The 19,699-nt window shown below is 38.9% G+C and overlaps 1 protein-coding gene across 5 annotated transcripts in view; it reads right to left on the bottom strand.

Annotated features, from left to right (window-relative positions):
• LOC107743572 (bifunctional heparan sulfate N-deacetylase/N-sulfotransferase 2-like) overlaps positions 1-19,699 on the bottom strand; it is a 150,893-nt gene that overhangs the window by 6,062 nt on the left and 125,132 nt on the right. For all 5 annotated transcript variants that reach the window (XM_016556892.1, XM_016556889.1, XM_016556888.1 and 2 more), the window contains 7 exons: positions 9,945-11,600; positions 4,767-4,803; positions 4,249-4,299; positions 3,444-3,598; positions 2,090-2,275; positions 901-1,029; positions 406-588 (listed from right to left, as the gene is read on the bottom strand). In XM_016556892.1, coding sequence (XP_016412378.1) covers positions 406-588; positions 901-1,029; positions 2,090-2,275; positions 3,444-3,598; positions 4,249-4,299; positions 4,767-4,803; positions 9,945-10,964 — 1,761 coding nt within the window. In that variant the 5' untranslated portion in view covers positions 10,965-11,600. The remainder of the gene's footprint in view (positions 1-405; positions 589-900; positions 1,030-2,089; positions 2,276-3,443; positions 3,599-4,248; positions 4,300-4,766; positions 4,804-9,944; positions 11,601-19,699) is intronic.

Consider the following 19,699-nt stretch of genomic DNA (forward strand, 5'->3'; position numbering starts at 1 on the left):
AAAAATATATATATATATATATATAATTAATCTCAATTCATTAGGAGATGAAACAGTTTTAATTATTAGAATATAATTGATAATATTATTTTATCATTTTAAAAACTATTTTCTAGAGACTCATTGAATGGTTTTCCTTTTTCAAGTCAAGCACCAATCACTGTAATTAATAAATCTAAATTATAATACATATTAGTGCACAAACATCTCCAGAAATGGTCACAAATGTCTTAAACTATGAATATCAGGATTTTATAAATTTTTATGAGGCCTTATTAATTATATATATATATATATATATATATAATAAAATAAATAAATTCATAAATAGATGCATAAATAAATATTTATTAATACAACTATTATAATTGTGATTATAATCACAAAGATTTGCCTTTATTATACCTGCCATAGGGGGTCCATCTCTTCTGGAAAGATCTGGAAGTATTTCTCGGCTAGTTCCATAGGAGGTAGAGTCTGTAGCTGTAGGTTGGTCCAGCACTGTACAAACTTCACCAGAGACTCAAAGGTGTAGAGGCCGAGCCGATCATTTCCATAGTTAGACAGGTGTGTCATGAAGATGCTGATCTGAGGGTGGGGACAGTGTTATTTACATATAACTTCATTTTGTTTATTTTTAAGGAAAGCTTTGGAAGCATCTCCTATTTTCATTTTGAAGATCATAATCTAGTTTATTTTTTCAGCTGCTGCACTAGCAAACACTTCAGGCGATAGGGCTGGACACAAACAAAAGCATAGAGTGCAAGGGCAGGACTCTGTCACTGCTTAAGGCTTTGGGAAATATAAACAAACACACACAAAGAAAAATATACTCCCTCCCATTCACTCAACACACACAAGCACAAACACTGAGGGGAAAACAGCACAAATGCAGCTCACAGGGTTTAGGAGGATGGTGAGGAAGAGTTCTCCTCCACGTATGCTCTTGTCCAGCTCGCGAGAGCCTCCAGGGTACTCATTATAGAAGATGGTGTGAGTAAAAAGGCCACATGTCTGCCTGGGCAACACCTGCAGACAGAAGAAGGTGAGAGACCTGTACAGACAGCATTCAATTCAGCTTCAGCCATTGCACAGACGTACTCCAAGCCGAATGTATTAGAAGGAATGAAACGGCCATTAGTCTTTTAATCTGATCATGGTGGGCGCAATTGAGCTTAGGCTACAATAACATAATTTTGAATCATTTTTCTTGGATTTGAAAACACTGGGTCTAATTCATAAAACACAAGCAAAACGAATCTCTTTATTGTTTGTTAAATCATTATTGGATACACTGTTGAACTGAATTGAATAATTTAAGATTTACACAGAAAATCGTTCTGCTTGTGTTTTATTAATAAAGGCCCTTTCACACCAAACTCAATGTGAAAAACTAATCACAGACACATTACTGCTCAAACGTTTAGGATCAGCAAGAAAAAAAAAAAAAAAGAAATTAATACTTTAATTCTGCAAGGATGCATTAAATTGATCAAAAGTGACTGTAAAGACAATTTATAATGTTACAAAAAAAATTCAATAAAAAAAAAAAACAACAACTGTTCTTGTAAACTTCCTATTCAAGAATCCTAAAAAAAAGTATCATGGCTTCCACAAAAAATATTAAGCAGCACAACTGTTTGCAACATTGATAATAAAAAGAAATGTTGCTTGATCACCAAATCAGCATATCAGAATGATTTCTGAAGGATCATGGGACACTGGAGTAATGGCTGCTGGAAATAACTTTGTCATCACAGGAATACATTTTGTTTTTTATTTTAAAATTTATTAAAATAGAAAACAGTTATTTTTAAATTCCAATAATATTTCACAATATTACTGTATTTTTGATCTAACTGCAGTAATGCAGTATCAATCAAGATTAAATGAATTAAAATTATTTTAATCTCCTGACAGCCCCTATTTCATAAAAAGGAATTTAATGGGAAAAATTAAGATGTAAACAAACTATGTTGTGAATGAATACTGAATAAATTGTACAAAAAAAAATAATTTACACTGATTCTCTCCTCATGTTTTTCTGTATAAGATTATCAAGCTTTACAGTGAAGTGGCAATGTTTTACCTTTATGCCACGATGTATGAAGCCCCTGCGATGGCGTGCTGGTCTAAGGTGTGGATATTCTTCTGTGCTGGTAACTGTGATCCCCCATACGCTTTTCCAGGCCTCGTACAGCTGGCTGTGTACAGGATACACCCCTGAATGGTGGGGGGCCACAGCGTACCCCATGTCTGTGGGAATACCGTGCTCCTGCAATGGCAAGACACAAACAAACGCTCATGATGATCGATCACAAAGCTACTCACCACATGAAATTCACCCGCAATTACACTGCCAAGTCTTATGGGGCGAACGGGAGTAGAACTGGGGAGAAAAGTCGATACGAGACGCATTAGAGATGCCGTTAACAAGACATGTCATCAGGGCGTGCGTGAGAGAGAAGCTTTTGATTATGCTTCTCTGCAGAGGAAAAAACCAACTCAGTGTGTCAAGAGGCGTAGTTATTTCTAACGCCACAGGAGGGTGGTAGACAAACACATCCTCAGATGAGCAAAGGGCTTTACTTCAAGTCCAAGGTGCCAATTTAAGAGCTCCACGTGTGAGTTCCTTCTCGCTCATGTGTGTGAGCACAAACTGTGAGATCCACAAGCCCTGGTTAAGGACGGCCCTTTGCAGGCTCATTAAACCTTGATGAAGGAGCTGTGTCTTCTCCATTGAGCAGAGTGCAGGAGAAGGCATATGTCAGTCTGCTCTAAAGACAGGATGTGACAGAAGGATTAACGAGAGGAGGAAAGGGTTGGTTAGTATTCACGGTGCACTCCCTCTCGCTGTCTGTCTGCCGGCGGTCCATATCCCACTCCAATGACCATCATTACACCGGGGTGGGCTCATTTCAACAGGCCAAATTCACAATCTCCTCGGCGGATGCACACCGAGTCAAGGTCAAAGAGAATCCTACCGATCCAATGAAAAAGTGCTAATACAAATCTATAATGAAATACCAACATGAGATAAAGCTGGCGGGCAGAGAATCGATTCTCGCACCTCCGCGACAGCAGCAATAATGGCTGTAAATAGTAACACAATGACGAAGGAACAAAGCGAGCTCCCCTGTCGCAACACAACAAACGTAAGGAAAAAACTAATATGGAAAATATATTCCATATGCATTTGCTTATCCAAGTTTAATATTTAAAGAATATGTAAATCTTTTGTAAGTTGGTTGAAGAGCGTAAACACTTTCAAGACATTCAACCAATGGAGTGCCAATAGGGGCGGAATAACCTGTGTGGCCGAACAATGTTAGACGAGTGGAGTGTTTGGTAATATTAGGTTTGCAATTCTGTTTGGTGCATTTAGTGTCACAGAAATCAAACAGTTCAGCTTTAAGATAATTAAGATAATTTCACCAACAAACCTGTGCAAACTGCATGTTGAGTCTCATCTGCTCTGCCAACACGCTGACATTGTGGAAAAGGTGTGGTTGCATGTGACTCCACATGTGTGGAAACCACCAGAACTCATGCCGGTGCTGCAACAGCATGTCGTCGCCTTCATCCTCCTCCTCTGTACCTGCAAAAACACATATACATACTGCTGAAGTTTAACAGTAAAGACATCTGGGTCTAAAAGAGCATAAGAAAAATCTGTTTGTTAGTTTGAACTTTGTATCATCAAAGAGTTCTGACCAAAAACGTATCACATTTTACACAAAAATATTAAGCAGTACAACTATTTTTAACATTGATAAGCAATGTTTCTTCAGCACCAAATCCGCATTTTAGAATGGTTTCTGAAGGATCATGAGACACTGAAGACTGGAGCAATGATGCTGAAAATTCAGCTTTGCCATCACATAATAAAAATTTTGTTTGAAGAATAAATGAAATTTTAACATCTATTAAAATAGTATTTTTGATCAAATAAAGGCAGACTTGGTGAGCATGTTTCTTAAAAAAATTTTATTAAATAAAATAAAAAAATCTTACAGATGCCAAATTTTGCATTGCAACTATTGTGGACATGCTAGCAAAAGTAACTTCATTCTGAACAACAACAGAAAACAGATCTGACCATAAATATATTTTTTGATGGTTTAACAAGATTCATATTTGTTGGTTTAACAAGAATCAGATTTAAGATTAAAAAACCTCTGATTTCTCCTGAGGTTTAAACAAATGCCAAAGTCTCTTAAAAGACAACAAGAAAAGGGAAAAAAGTACCTGCATGGTAGAACTTCCCGGAGAAGCCAAGATTGAAGGTGAAGTTGGGAACTAGTGAGCAATGATGCTGAAAATTCAGCTTTGCCATCACATAATAAAAATTTTGTTTGAAGAATAAATGAAATTTTAACATCTATTAAAATAGTATTTTTGATCAAATAAAGGCAGACTTGGTGAGCATGTTTCTTAAAAATTTTTTATTAAATAAAATAAAAAAATAAAAAAAATCTTACAGATGCCAAATTTTGCATTGCAACTATTGTGGACATGCTAGCAAAAGTAACTTCATTCTGAACAACAACAGAAAACAGATCTGACCATAAATATATTTTTTGATGGTTTAACAAGATTCATATTTGTTGGTTTAACAAGAATCAGATTTAAGATTAAAAAACCTCTGATTTCTCCTGAGGTTTAAACAAATGCCAAAGTCTCTTAAAAGACAACAAGAAAAGGGAAAAAAGTACCTGCATGGTAGAACTTCCCGGAGAAGCCAAGATTGAAGGTGAAGTTGGGAACTAGTGTCTGCAGTTTATTCTGTGTGCTGAGCAAAGCCTTGAAATGGAAGAAAAGTTATCACTTTAATAACACAAAATCAAAGTCCTGCCTAAAATCTGAATAAGATTAGCAATATGCCAAGAACAAAAACAAAAACATTTGACTTTACTCTGAGCTGTGCTTGAAGGCAAAAACAACTAGTGTGGTGTTAAACGAATCTCTCCAGTACCTTAGGCATTCACATTAATAAATGTATGAGTTAAAGTTACCAATAGATGTCAGTGTGGTGCCAATTCAGCCCTTTGAAGAAAAGAAGAACTTTCAGGCCATCGGCCAGATCGACAGACTGAGTGGGATGTGAAATATACATTTGCATTCAAATCTCCTCTACCCACGGGCAGGTCAGACGCGCCGAATAAAGCCTTAACATCAATCTAAACTCATCCTTGCGAAATGAACACATTTCATAACTTAGCATCACTGCGCACATCTAGCTAACGACGGCCCTGTGAGGCTTGAAATACAAAATGATCCTGCCATCAAGCCCTTCAAACCCTGAGAGTGATACGGGGGTATAAGCGAATTACAGCGCTGTTCCAGCACAAATCAGACGGCGGGGAGAGATAGTGTCGCTTCCCGCACAAATCTAACACAAAGCCAAGCCGATAGTTGCAGCAGTATCACAAATCAAGCCGTGCTGCTGGGGAGAGAAGGCTGCTGCTTCGCAATGAAGAGATGGCATCTTTCGCTGATTTAAGAGCCGCCAGTGTCCCTGAGTGTATCCAATATTTGTTCTGCCTTGAGTGTGTTTGCTCAGCATAATCCTGCTGTTTTTATGGCAATCTGCGAGCCATCCAAGATTGCATGGTGATGTCCAGTGTGGACAGATTCAGTAGTGTCAATCATCTTTGACAGGTTGATAAAAGAAGAGTTAGTTTGAAAAAGAAAAAAAGATGCTACCCATTTAAAAACAAACAAAAAAAAATTCTTTTCACAATCAATAACATTGGTTCAATGAGTTATGACAGAGTAAGAGAAACAGCCAATATGGCAAGAGGACAGAAGGGCAAGAGGTCAGAACACAGCTTTTGTCACCACTGACCTTTGCTGTCACAACAGACTTGGCTCAGAACTGCAGCAACACTACAGAAACATTTTCATACCTGAATCTTATTTTCTTCCCATAGCCCATCTGATTATCTCTTAACCTAACAGACTAAAGTTCAAAATGGTTGCTAAGACAAGATTCAGCTCCTGTGGATAGAGTGACCAGATGCACAGCAAAGCCAGTCCAATGTCACATCCGGCAAAGGCATCACATTTGGACAACAGAGATGGGCAAAACTGTCATTCCCTTACAGATCATCTCTTCTCCCCGTACAGCTGACACTCAATGGTCACATTAAGTCTCTAAAGCCTTGCTCAGATGTCAGTCCAAATCCGATTTTTGTTCTTATCCGATTGGAATCCAATCTAATTGATTGACTGTCCACACTGTGTATCGCAAACTGATCAAATTCAATTTGTGTGTCCCGTAGCGCTCTTTCGTTTTACTTGACATCTGCATTGGTTTCTATGGCAATGCCTTTGTGTTGTTATGCCTATGCTTCAAACAGCAACACCAGCAATAGAGTTTGCAATACAGATGTTGTCTTACGACATGACAACATGTTGCCATCGTGCTGGATTATATTTCATCTTATGAGGCAGCGGCAGAAATGCAGGAAGCTGGAATGTGCGACTTTATTCCGTGCTGCCGTCTCCGCTGCTTTCAAAACTCAAAGAGGTGCTTATACTAGAAGTATATTGTCTTTTTCCACTTGACTTGCACTTCGCAACAACACATCTTTGTTTCTGCAAAGATGTTCAGCATGTACAAAAACGTCTGATGTGTTTATGTTTTACGTGGCATGAGAACGTGAAAAAGATACGCTAAATCTGATCTGACCGGTCAGACTGAAACAGATTTCCAGGAATGCGATTTGAATAGTATTTCAAACCACATATGAATGTAGCTCGCAATGGATTTGCAAAAATCAGATTTCATGTAGTTCATTGCCGTTCAGGCTAAACATGATCGGATTTCAGACAGTCTGAACGAGGCTGATATACAGCTGGACTGTCAAATAGCTCAAATTCACAACTGTGAAAATCAAGACAACATTGTCAAGTACACAATACAACTACACATTACTCTTATTATATAGCAGCAATCAGGGTCTGAAGCAATTAAAAGTACATTTTTAAACGGGAACTATTTTTAATGTCTATTTATTTGTACATTTGAAACATTTTTAATTTACATTTTATATTTAATTAAAAATGAAATACATTTAATTATTTAACAAATTAATAATTAATTCTTGTTATTTTTAAGCGACACTCCATAATTCACCTCTAATTGAATTTTATTTAGGATGCCCAGAGTTTTTTTCTTCAGAACTCCATCTGTTGATATATATATGGAATATTACCCACATTAAGACACCAACATGAAAAAGAAGACAATCACGATATGTCATTTTTTTGTGCTATTTCAATGAAGACTGGCTCACCTTGTACATGATTCTGCAAGTAACCCAACGTTGTAACAAATATACAAGCTAAAAATGCTGAAATAATCTAGTTGTCCCATACATACAGTACAATGTATGCACATTAACATATAGAGCAGTGAACTGTGTACATATGGACATCATATATGCATGTGTAGTGAGTAGGTGGAAATAAATAAGCTTCAGTTCTGAAAAAGCACATGGAGTAAGAATAGATGCCATTAGTCCACCATTAGACACAGTTTGTCCGAATTTTCTATGCAGCACTACTGGCTGAGGTGATTACAGCCTACTTGTTCAGCTTGAGGCCAGGTGGCATGGCATACATCACCATCCAAGCTGGCAAAAAACAACAACATAAATACAGCTCTGTGGGTGGATAATTTGTGTGTTACACGCATATTCCTGCAAACCACTTATGCTATTTGTGGAAAAAAGAAGAACATGGATTAACTAAAAATTGTGTCCTTGCTCCAAGGTATTGTCCCCAGTAACCAATATGATTAAAGGGGTCAATATGATGCTTTTTTAAAGATCATTATTTTGTGTGTTTGTTGTAACAGAATATGTTGACATGCTTTAATGTTCAAAAAACACATTATTTTTCAAATACTGTACATTATTGTAGGTCCTCTATGCCCCGCCTCTCTCAAACGCTTCGTTTTCTACAAAGCCCCCTCCTTTGAAAAGCGCAGTCTGAGAATATCTCTTTGGTTTTGAGACTTTAGTCTTTGCAACTTCAGGGATCTTATCTATGCACAACCAGCTTGTAACACTCCAAAGAGAAAGGAAAACTTGAAATCGCATCATATGACCCCTTTAAGACTGACTGTAAAAGGAAAGCATATGGAAATTAGATGCTGCGTACATTTTCAAACCTGCTTTCTCCAGTAAATAATAAATAGCACCAGTTGTGTAACAGGTTGAGTTTTAAGGGTTGTTCAGGGCTAAATACAAGTTATGCTCTATCAACAGCATTTGTGGCATGTTGCCGATTACATGGGCACAGATGCTATTGAGCTTAACTTGTATACAAGTGGTTTTCATACCGAGGTACAGGATGGATACGCTCAGGTGTTACACAAGACAACAAATTTTAAACAAATGTATAATACAAACATATTAAATATACATTTGCATTTTCTTATTTCTGAAGCCAGATGAACCGAAAAGGTGAGATATTATTCAGTTAGATGATTCCCATCTGTGTTATTTAACTTGATAGACTTAAAAGTAAATTCAAGGAATAGTTTACCTAAAATGTAATTTCAATAATAATTTTTTGACATTACAATTATTTGTAATTTTGGAGCTTTTACGTTCATTATTAGAGATCGACCGATATATCGATTTACCGATCTTTTTCCCGATATTTAAGCATTTTACAATAATCGGATATCAGTTTTGTAATATCGGATTCACCGATAAACGCCGCCATCTTGTGGATGTTTTGAGAATTGCACGCAGGATCGCCATTGCACCAAGGCGTCTGAGGGGAGAGGAGACAACAACAACGGCGTGCACAGGTACTTGATTTACTGTTATCGGGCACATAAACACGCAAATAATTGGTATCGGTATCGGATATAAAATGTCAATATCGGTCGATCACTATTCATTATATTGAACAAAGTGGCCATGTAATTGTTTCTCTTTTGTGTTACACAAAGTCAGTCATATAGGTTTGAAATGACATGAGGCAGAGTAATGACACATAAATAACTGAATATGTATTCTTGTGTAAGCTATTCCTCTAATATAAGATAAATATTTTACATCTCTTCTGATGTCACATGTCTATTCATTCACCATTTTAGCTAAGTAAATTGAAAATTGCCAATTGCTAACTTTGGCAAATATAATTGATGGTGAGCTAATTAACTGCTTGACTGATTCAGTAAGCAGACAGACAAGGCAGATTTTTCTGCTGAAGAAACATCATGTTGTCAATGCAAATGGGACATTAATTACCCTATTATTTCTTACTAGAGCTGTTAATTTACTTTGTCTGGCTTCAAAGAGGACAACCTCTGGGTGACGTCTATTTTTGCAAGTGTACACTACACATGTATGGCTCCTGAAAGTGTAGAGACCACGGGCAGCATTGCGGTTTCCATATTGTAGGAGGCAGAAAGCTTCTACTCATTCTGATGATGAGTGCTGGGAGGGATTCATACGTCTCTGTAATCAGCCCCTTTGGCAACAATGCTAATAAATAGGAGGTTAATAGGCACATTGTCCAAAGAGAGCAATTATCCCTTGCTCAAACAAGCACATTATTTTGTGTACTAGCTGTTTAGCCTCGACTCTCCATGACACTACAGTGTTCAAAGCATCATTTGTGTACCATGTTATCTCAGCCAATACATTATGTTAAGAACATAAATTTTGCCTGTTACATCACAGGCTGAGATGAAGAGTATGAGACATCAATGTGAATGCTTACAGGTAAACAACACTGAGCAGCCTAAGAACTTTTAACGGGTTAGATCACCCAAAAAACAAAAATTCTGAAAATGAAAATCATTCACTCACTCTCATGGTGTTCTAAACCACAGAAGAAAGTCATACAGGTTTGGAATGCCATGAGTAAATGAAGACAATATTCATTTTTGGATGTACTAAGTTAGAAAAGACACTCACCTTCACATCTGTCACCTTCATACGCGTACCCTCCTTTCCCACAAATATATCATCCACGTCAACTAGCAGATGCCTCTCCAAGGACAGGCAGAGTCTTTTCCCTGTCAGATAGGCTATGGCATCCACAAAAATCAACTTGTGCAGCCAAAACGATATATTGTTACCAAACAGTACCCTTTGAATGCCGTCGTGAAGGCCAAGGTCCTGAACTACAGTGGCATGAAGGGCTCGGTGGGGCCCCAAATGGGCCAGTGCCTCTGAGGATTTTGTGAGAGCCAGGAGCACAGGCTCGTAGGTGCTATGGTTAGACTGAAAGACCGTCCAGTCATCGCCAGGGAGCGGGCCCTGCTCCACCTCATTGGGTTTGGTGATGTACAGTAATGGGGCAGCAGGGTTGATGTGGTAGTCCCGTAGGCCCAGGTTAGAGTGCAGGAACAGCGGGAAGCCCTTCAGCTGGGCACTAAGCAGCGAGTTCTCATTGGCTTTGAAGAAGCCGATGATGCCTACACCAAATTCAGCACAATATTTATCCAGCAGGTCACGGTTCCAAGCATCCAAGTTGACATACTTGAGAATGTTCTCATAAATGACCAGGGCATAGCGGCCGACGTCACGTTCCATCAACGTAGGCATGTCCCCCTTGCTGGGTGCAATCTCAGTGTGGTAACGGAAGCGACTGGACTCAAGGATAGCCACAATCTCTTGTCCTAGCTGAGAGTAGATGCTTTCTACAAAGACCAGCACCACAGGCTCTGTTCGAGAGTTATCCACTGCTTTAACCGTCCTCTGCCGGACTGTGAAAGGGGGCAGGAAAAGAGGAGCCCGTTGCCCTCCTGCTGCGGCCGCGACAACCCCACCACAGTCACTGAAAGGCATAGGGGGCGCCTCCTTTATTTTAGGGCTGTTGCTGACAAAGTAGGCCAGGAAAGCCATGGAGAGCAGGCAAAATACGATGAGCACCAGGATAAGGCGGTGGAGCTCGAGTTGCCTGACACCCCGCACTAACTTCCACAGCCCCATGGCCACAGCGCAAACACGGGACTGGGGAAGAGAGGGGGGCAGAGGGGAGGCTGAGAGCCTGACCGTCACAGAGATCGCAGCAAGAGGAGGACAACAGCGAGGAAAAGAGAAGGAAAAAGGAAAAGGGTTGAGCAGCAGACACCAGCACAAGCTTTGGGTCAGGAGTAGCCATTTATGCTAGGTCACCATGGCCCCCATAGCCTATGACGTGTGTCTTTGCTTTGATTGCTGCTTCTAGCCCCGGTCCTCCAATGAGGTCAGTCAGTTCTTTCACCCCCACCACGCGTTCCCGGAGTGCACTCGCTCTCGGCTGGCGTCTTGGGCCTGGGATAAGAGGATTGGGTTTCTTGATCACTCTCGACACTCCTCCTCCACTACTCGGCAAAGGATCAGCTGTTTTTCTGCCGACTTTTGCGTTGATGTGTGCCGAACTTTCAAATAAGCACGTGCCTCTCAGTGCAAAGGGCTCTTTGGGATTTGCTGGAGAGCTTCAAGGCCAGTGCTTCACTTGCCCCGCTGGCCTCAGCAGTGGATGCTCTGAGGGTGTTCACCACTGGGGCGGGATGGCGAACATTGGCCCCTGTAGAGGCCCAGCATGGACGACCACATTCACCATTGGGCAGGAAGAGCCAGAGCCTGAAAGGAAGAGAGAGGAGAGATGCAATCAGTCCAAACATTATCAAGTACCTTTAAAGAGTGCATGAATCGGGAGAAGCAAGCAGATCTGACGAAGTGTTCGTAGCCTAGATCAAATGTTGCTTCACTCTTCCAAGCAGCCATGTGATTTTGCTATTAGTGTGACTGCTGATGTGGATCACTACATTACCATAGAGTCTCCTTTTTTCTCATGACTCCTAAAATAGTCCTGGAGCCGTTGTCCTCCAGTAGGTTAGCATTACAGGTACGATAGAGAGATCACTGACCTTATAGATAAGTGACTGGAACAGTTTAAAAGGTGAACTTTGGACCTGCATAAACCTAATTAGAGCATGGGAGGGCAGATGATGGGTAATTCAAAACTTTGATTGGAATGCACTGTTTATCAACTTGAGAATATCTTAAGTAATCCCCATTGAAGAGAGCTAGTTATAGTTAGATCAAGTTTCAAGACGCTGGAGACGGAAATCATTGGATCGCAGGCACATTTTCTCCTTCCTCTCCTCACCAAGAGAGGCTTTGTCAGCTTTCAGCCAGCTATCAGTCTCTGACATGATCAATGCCAGCCATGCTGTAACTATAAATCAGGCTAGCACTTAAAGGATCGTTTTTCCCACAGATGAACAAGCATAGCCTGTGCTTTGGTCAAAGGCACCTTGTCTAGGACAGATGATAAGCTAAGAAAGAAAAATAAAGGAAATGACAGAAAAAGCATAAGGAATTAAAAGGCCAGAAAAGAGAAACATACCTTCACTTCCACCCTCCATAGCTAATAATAAATGCAGAAAATCTTAATGTGGTAATTCACCTGTCTGCGAGAAGGCAAACAAAAATTATAAAGAGAAAAGGAGAATGGCGGTGAAGTGCTCAGCTGCATTAAATGTATCAACCTCAGAATGAACCCTAAAGAGGAACACATCCTGATAAGGAAACCTAGGTTACTATTAGCCTGGGAGCACTCTAACCTCACTGACCAGTTCTACATCAGTTCAAAACAAACACACAAGCAAACACAAGTGCACACAAACAGCAGGTTTCCATCACAACACGTTGCAATTCATGAGGTCATAAAGATACACTCAGGTCAGTGTATCCATTTAAACATTATATTATCTGTACAGTATAGCAACAGAATGAGAGAGAGGGAACAGTAGCCCTGAATCATTGAGCAGAATGGTTTTACATGGCATGTGTTGTTGAAGCCAGGACAAAATTACTAGGGCTGGGTAAAAAATATCGATATCTCGATATTAATCGATTCTCATTTTTATGGAACTATATCGATTCCTACTTGTAAACAATATGTCACGTACGTAATGTCACATTTACCTCAGAAAAAACATATTCGGTGACCATAAACTCATTAGTCAGATAGAAAAATAAACTGTAGAGAGCAGCTTTTTGCTTAATATATGCACCATATAACATATTCATTATAATTTTTTACTGTTCTTCAATACCGAATAAACATATTTCATTACACCAATACACCTTTTTAACAACATCATATGATCCCTTTAAAAAAACGAATTGAAGTAGAAATATTAATATGTAACTGTAAGCACACACCACTCACATTCTCCCTTTTGTTCGCTGTCATCGTTCAGTTCTGTCTAATATGGATATAAGTCTATCTAATAATCAGATAGAACTGGTGGTCGACCGATATATCGCCAAGGTCGATATATCGGCCCATATTTGGAATTTTTTCAAATATCGGCATTGGCCGATAAGTTTTTCTGTTTGGCCGATGTGTTCTTTTATTTTGACGGCGCTGAGAACAGCAGTGCCTGAGCCACACCGCTCACATTCTCACATGCCCTTCGCCTAGGGCGCCACCAGCTGAAGGGGCGCCAATGAGCGCACGTACTGGCACTTGTATGTAAAATGAGTGTTACCTTGGCTTTATTTGAAAAAATAAATAAATAAATGATTCACACAAACTTCCCAGAATACCGAGTGCCCTGTTGGTTACCGTGTTTACTTCCTTTTTAATTAGATTTGTATTAAATATTTATTTATTTGTGAAAAATGCTTTGTCTTCTAAAGTATAAGTATGTTTATTTTACACAATTATTTTTAATCCATTTTCAAATGATTTCAAATTTCTTAAATATAAATTATAATAAATAAAATTATATCAGCTTTATATCGGCCACCTTGCTTTCCAAGATATCGGCATCGGCTGTCAAAAAACCCATATCGGTCAACCACTACTGATATATAACCAAATTAATTGACATTGAATCGAATCGGTAATCGAATAGAATCGCAAGCTTGTGAATGAGAATCGAATCGTGAAATTTGTGTCAAAACCCAGCCCTAAAAATTACTACTGAGCATTACTCATCTCAAGAGAACAGCTTTCACATTTGAGTCAGAGAATGCAAATCATGAACTATTCAGAGCTGAACTCGACCAGGAAATGATCAGGATGGCCATGCATATCTTGTGTTTATTACACTGCTCTAGTCAGTAAACAAACAAGCTTGCAGAGCAATGGTACACATGAGCACAAAAGGAAATGAGATGGGGGAGTGTGACTAAGGGAGGAAATAAGATGCAAAGAGAGAACAAGTACAAGGAATAAAAGGCAGTCAAGAAAGTAGATGAGCAAAAAGCAAGAGAGGCAGCAAAATGTTCCTGCTAACTAATAAAGCTCCACTGACGTCCTAAAGCGGTGTATGCATGTTTGAGAGAATTACATTTTCCCTCGTAATGATAAAGTTTTAAAGGACCATTTAAATCATTCTAATTTGCTTATTTGGTGGTCAGTTATGATCAATTATTATTATTGCTCAATTATTAATAAGGGTTTTTTATTATCAATGTTGAAAAAGTTTTTGCTGAACTAGAGTAATGACTGCTGAAAATTCAGTTTTGCCATCACAGGAAAAAAATACATTTTAAAATATAAAAACAAGAAAACATTATTTTAAATTGTAATAATATTTCACAGTTTTACAGCCTTGGTGAGCATAAGAGACTTCTTTCAAAAACATTAAAATGTTAATTATTCCCTAAATTTTTGACCGGTAGTATACACATACAGTGACTTGCCGACCTCCAGCAATTAAAATGCTGTTGGTATGAATATGTACTCCTGAAGTGTGAGAGGCACGGAAATGAAGAGAAGCAGGACATTTATTAGAATTGTTCTGTAATTAGCAGCAACATTTCTGATTTTTGACAGAGATTTTTCTGCTAATACAGAACCGTGTTAATGGTGCAGAATGAGGGCAAAATGAAGGAGTGAGTAAATGTGAAACCATGTTTGAGAGCAAGAAAAATGACTGATTAGACAGGGCGTGAACAGGTGCATAAGGATGTTATCACCTTGAAGATATGCCACACACACACACACACGTCTGGTTTGCTATCCTTGTGGGGACTCTCCATAGGCGTAATGGTTTTTCTACTGTTCAGACCGTATTTTCTATTGCCCTACACCAACCCTACACCTAAACCTACGCCTCACCGGAAACTTTCTGCATTTTTTTTGGACCTCAATTTAGGTCCCCACCGTGACACGAGTCCCCATGATTCTGTGTGTATTCATGTTTAAGTCCCCACCAGAATAGAAAAACAGGTACACACACACACACACAAAGAATAGTTTCCTGTGCTAAATTGTCTACCCGCACTGAAAGAGTAGCAAAATCACATTTACAGACAGTGGATATAGAAAAGAATGGTTCAGGAAAGCTCTTTTCATGCTGAGCTAATCAAAATGACCACAGCTCATCAAAGTTGAAAGTCAAATGGCTTTGTGTGCCATTGAGAAGGTGATTAGCTACACCTGAGTTTACAAGTCATTTTAGGAAGGGGGTGATCCTGAGTAAATACAGCTGGATAAAACAAAAACTGTGTTCGTCTTCATTTCTGGCTGCAAAGCACCTGGTTAAGACACTGTGTTAAATGTACATCGCAAGATTACCAACCAGGAGGGAGCTAGTTCCTCTGGTGCTGCATAAATTACCCTGCAAGACTGCCATGCCTCACTGACCCATGAGCAATATGACCTCTGACCCCTAATCCATACTGGCTGAGCTTGTATGTGGGCCATGTGGGGTCTCAGATTTCCAGTGGTGGACGAAGTACACAAATCAAGTACTTGAGTAAAAGTACAGATACGTATGATAGAATATTACTCCAGTAAAAGTAAAAGTACTCCTTTTTTAATTTTACTCGAGTGAAAGTACAAAAGTACTTGATTTTTCATGTACTTAAGTAAAAAAGTACTGATAGATAGATTTATTTTGCAATTTTATAAAGGTTACTTAATTTAATTTTATATTAGCACATTTTATATTTTTATAATCCTACTGCTCAAAATACCTGGGATTTTCCCAAAATAACCACTATATGGAGTCAAGATATATTTTTGTTGTTGATATGGACTACGTTGACGAAAGTGATGTAGTAATGTTCACTATGAAGCTTACACTGCGAAGTACCTGAGCATCAGCTAACATATTTTACTTATTTTCAGTATGGTTATGAATAAACATTCATATATGTCTACTCCGCTAGTTAATCCAAACAATATAAACATTTATACTGTTGAAAAACAATATAAAAACAGACGTCACATAGGGCTAAATGCGTAGCATTTTAATAAAACTGTTAACGTTACGGCAGCGGGGAATATGAACGTGCATGAATTATTTTATTTAATCTGTTATTTTAATGTTTCAGGGTTTTTTTTTAACCTAAAACATAGAGACACTGATGTTGATGTGTCTGCATTCAAGCATTTCAGTGGGCTTAAACAGATCACCCTTTACAGCAGATTTAGTTCACAAACAACTGACAGTTTTGACCTAAATATGATTTTCAGTTACAATAATTAATCCTAAAATTCGACATTAGTAACCATCCTTTCTTTTTCCCTTTTTAGGTGGTTGAATAAAAATATTTGGACTTTATATCTAAGAATTACCTCAACTTAGCACCAGCAAGCTTGTTAGCTAGACAGTTAGCATCAGCTAACAATATTTACTTATTTTCAGTATGGTTATGAATAAACATTCATATCTGTCTACTCGGCTAGTTAATCCAAACAATATAAAAATTTATTCTTTTGATAAACAATATAAAAACAGACGTCACATAGGGCTAAATGCGTAGCATTTTAATAAAACTGTTAACGTTACGGCAGCGGGGAATATGAACGTGCATGAGTTATTTTATTTAATCTGTGTTATTTTAATGTTTTTTTTTTTTTTTACCTAAAACATAGAGACACTAATGTTGATGTGTCTGCATTCAAGCATTTCAGTGGGCTTAAATAGATCACCCTTTACAGCAGACTTAGTTAACAAACAACTGACAGTTTTGACCTAAATATGATTTCCAGTTACAATAATCGACATTAGTAACTTACCTTTAGCAGCATCAGTCACGCGCGTGCTCACAAGATCTCCCGGTTCTTACTTGTGAATTCAGTTCACTGGAGACTCGCACTAAACGGTTCATTTGAATCAGTGAGTTGTCGACTCGAGAACAGCTGCAATCGGTTAATTCTAATTCGTGAATGAATCGTTTGGTGCGATTTGCAAACCGATTTAAAAGGTTCATTGAAAAGAATCAGTTCGTTCATGAATCAGACACCGCTTCTACGTGTCGGAGCATGTGATATATTACCGCTTCTGCGTGTCGGAGCACGTGATATATTATAAGGAGTAACGATATGTTTTATGAAATGTAGTGAAGTAAAAAGTACAATCTTATGTTTGGAATGTAGTGAAGTAAAAGTAAAAGTTACTCAAAATAAAACTACTCCAGTAAAATACAGATACTTGAAAAATGTACAGTAACGAAGTAAAACTACTCCGCTACTGTCCACCACTGCAGATTTCCATCACTCCAGTTTCTTTCTGCTCTAACCTAATTATGGCAGAATAATGCCTTTGTCTTGTATCTTGACCACTAACAGAAATCAGATCCAAACTTTATCAAAACAGCTGCTGAAAAATAAATGCATCCACACCACTTTATACCAAATTAAATTTTTTAATTTTCATAAAATAAAATCCATTAAGCCAAGGTTATGTGGGTGGTTCCCAAGCTAGTTGTACACAATTGGTAAGTTGCTTTTTTATTTATTTTTTGTGGTTGCCAGGGTGTTCTGGTGGTTGTTTAATGACCCATATCAAATGAGCCCACCAAGTATCTATAATGTACTGGTCCCAATATATGGCTAAGGCCCCTACTTAAATGGAAGTCTACTCACCCATATTAGCCACAGCCAAGTAAAAAGTCTTATGTCTTATAATAGTGCAACTCACCTCAACAAACCACATGATTTTGGTGATTTCTGTAGCACAAATGGTGCGGGACATGTTACAAACCTAATTTTAATTAGGTTTTAAACCTCCTTTTTCAACCTCTAACCCCAACTACGAGCAAATAGTGATGCTTGCCTTGGCAAACAGCCATAATTAGCCTATAGGACTGACGGTGCAGTGTACAAAATGACCAGCAGGGGGCTTCCAAACACAATGGGCAGGGAATTAAGGTCTCTGGGTAAAGTGGAGGAGGGGGCTATCATTAGGGCCCAAGGTCACACTGAATTTGAGCCACAGGTGTGCAGGCCTCTGGGCATCTAGGGCATCTTGCCTGTACAAACACACACACACACACACACACACAAACACAAGAAAACTAGACCGCTTCAATCAATACTAGGTAAAAAAAAAAAAAGATCACTTTAAACGGCTTCTATGTGTGGAGAAATTTAATGAGCCTGCAGCTTACCTGCTACATCCAATTTTCAAGCGAAAAAATACAGACTGCTTCTACAATAACAAAACGCTTCAATAGCAGAAAAAAATCTTTAGATGGATGCAGTCCTGTGGGGCAATTAACATGCAAATGATTTATAGAACTTACAAGCTGTGGGGGACGTTGGAAAAAAAAGCTCAGCTTATTTTTAATCAAAGGAAATGTTTTACAAACACCTGGAGATTGTGGCTTTATTGGAGCTATAATTTCAAACCCCTGAATTTGAGACAGCTGCAGGGTGACGACAGCAATGCTCGTTCTCTGAACCACAATCGTTTGGGACAAAGAGATGAAGGGGGATCATGTGAGGACCCTCTCCTCAGCCTCTCTGCCCCAACAACCCCAGGGTCAAGCCCTCGCTACCCAAACACCACAATGCTGACCGTCAAATTCCACAGGCCGCTGCCCCCCTCTGATTATTCACCATGAATAACACCAAATAGACTCACTCCAGTGCATGAAACACAGGCGGAAAAAAACCAAAGAAGAAAGGATAAAACTCCCCCCACCCCCCATTTATCTTCTGCGTGGGATTTCTAATCTCAGCTGAGAGGGAAAAACTGAAGAAATCAAAAAAAAAAATAAAAAGGCTGAACTCTGTCTATCAAATCTATGCATTTCTTTTAGTGTGGACGGAGATAAAAGTGCTTTGCTGCTTCTCATCCCACTCAGACTTCAATTGGGCATGTGAAGTGTGGCTAAACTACGTCTTTAAAGTGTTTATTTTACCCGTCCATTTGCTACGTGAGAATGAGGGCGGCGGTGCTGATAAAGCGCTGCTTGTGTTTGGCTTTTGAGAATGCCGGCTTCTCTCTCTCTGCCTCTCTGAAAATAGTGCAAAAACAGAATGTATTATGAGTGACTGAAAAGGAATTACCCAAACTAAGCTGATTTACTGATGTGAGCTGCATGCTGAAGAGCTCCAGCAGGGTTCACTGTCGCTGGCCGCTGATCTCCTGATAATGCTTGCAGCACAGTCTCTGTTAATTGTGGGATTACAGGACGGCAATTAGCGAGCCAGACTTAACTGGACAGGACAAAGAGACTAAACAACTAACACAACTGGGACAAGCTTCAATTGGACGTCTCCAAATCTGGACAGTAGTTTTTATGAGAGCTGCCATTTTAGGATAGGATGGGATGTATTATGGTGACAGCCAGTGATGTGAATAAAATCAGCATTGACCTTATGAAAGCGATTACTTAACCATGCCCATCTCTTTTCAAGGGTGGGCACTCTGTATATTCATCAAACAAAATGACTTTGCAAGTCTAGCTTAGCTTATGTACCT

Source organism: Sinocyclocheilus rhinocerous, unplaced genomic scaffold (assembly GCF_001515625.1).
Source record: "Sinocyclocheilus rhinocerous isolate Xijiao unplaced genomic scaffold, SAMN03320098_v1.1 scaffold677, whole genome shotgun sequence".
In the NCBI taxonomy this organism is placed as follows: domain Eukaryota; kingdom Metazoa; phylum Chordata; class Actinopteri; order Cypriniformes; family Cyprinidae; genus Sinocyclocheilus; species Sinocyclocheilus rhinocerous.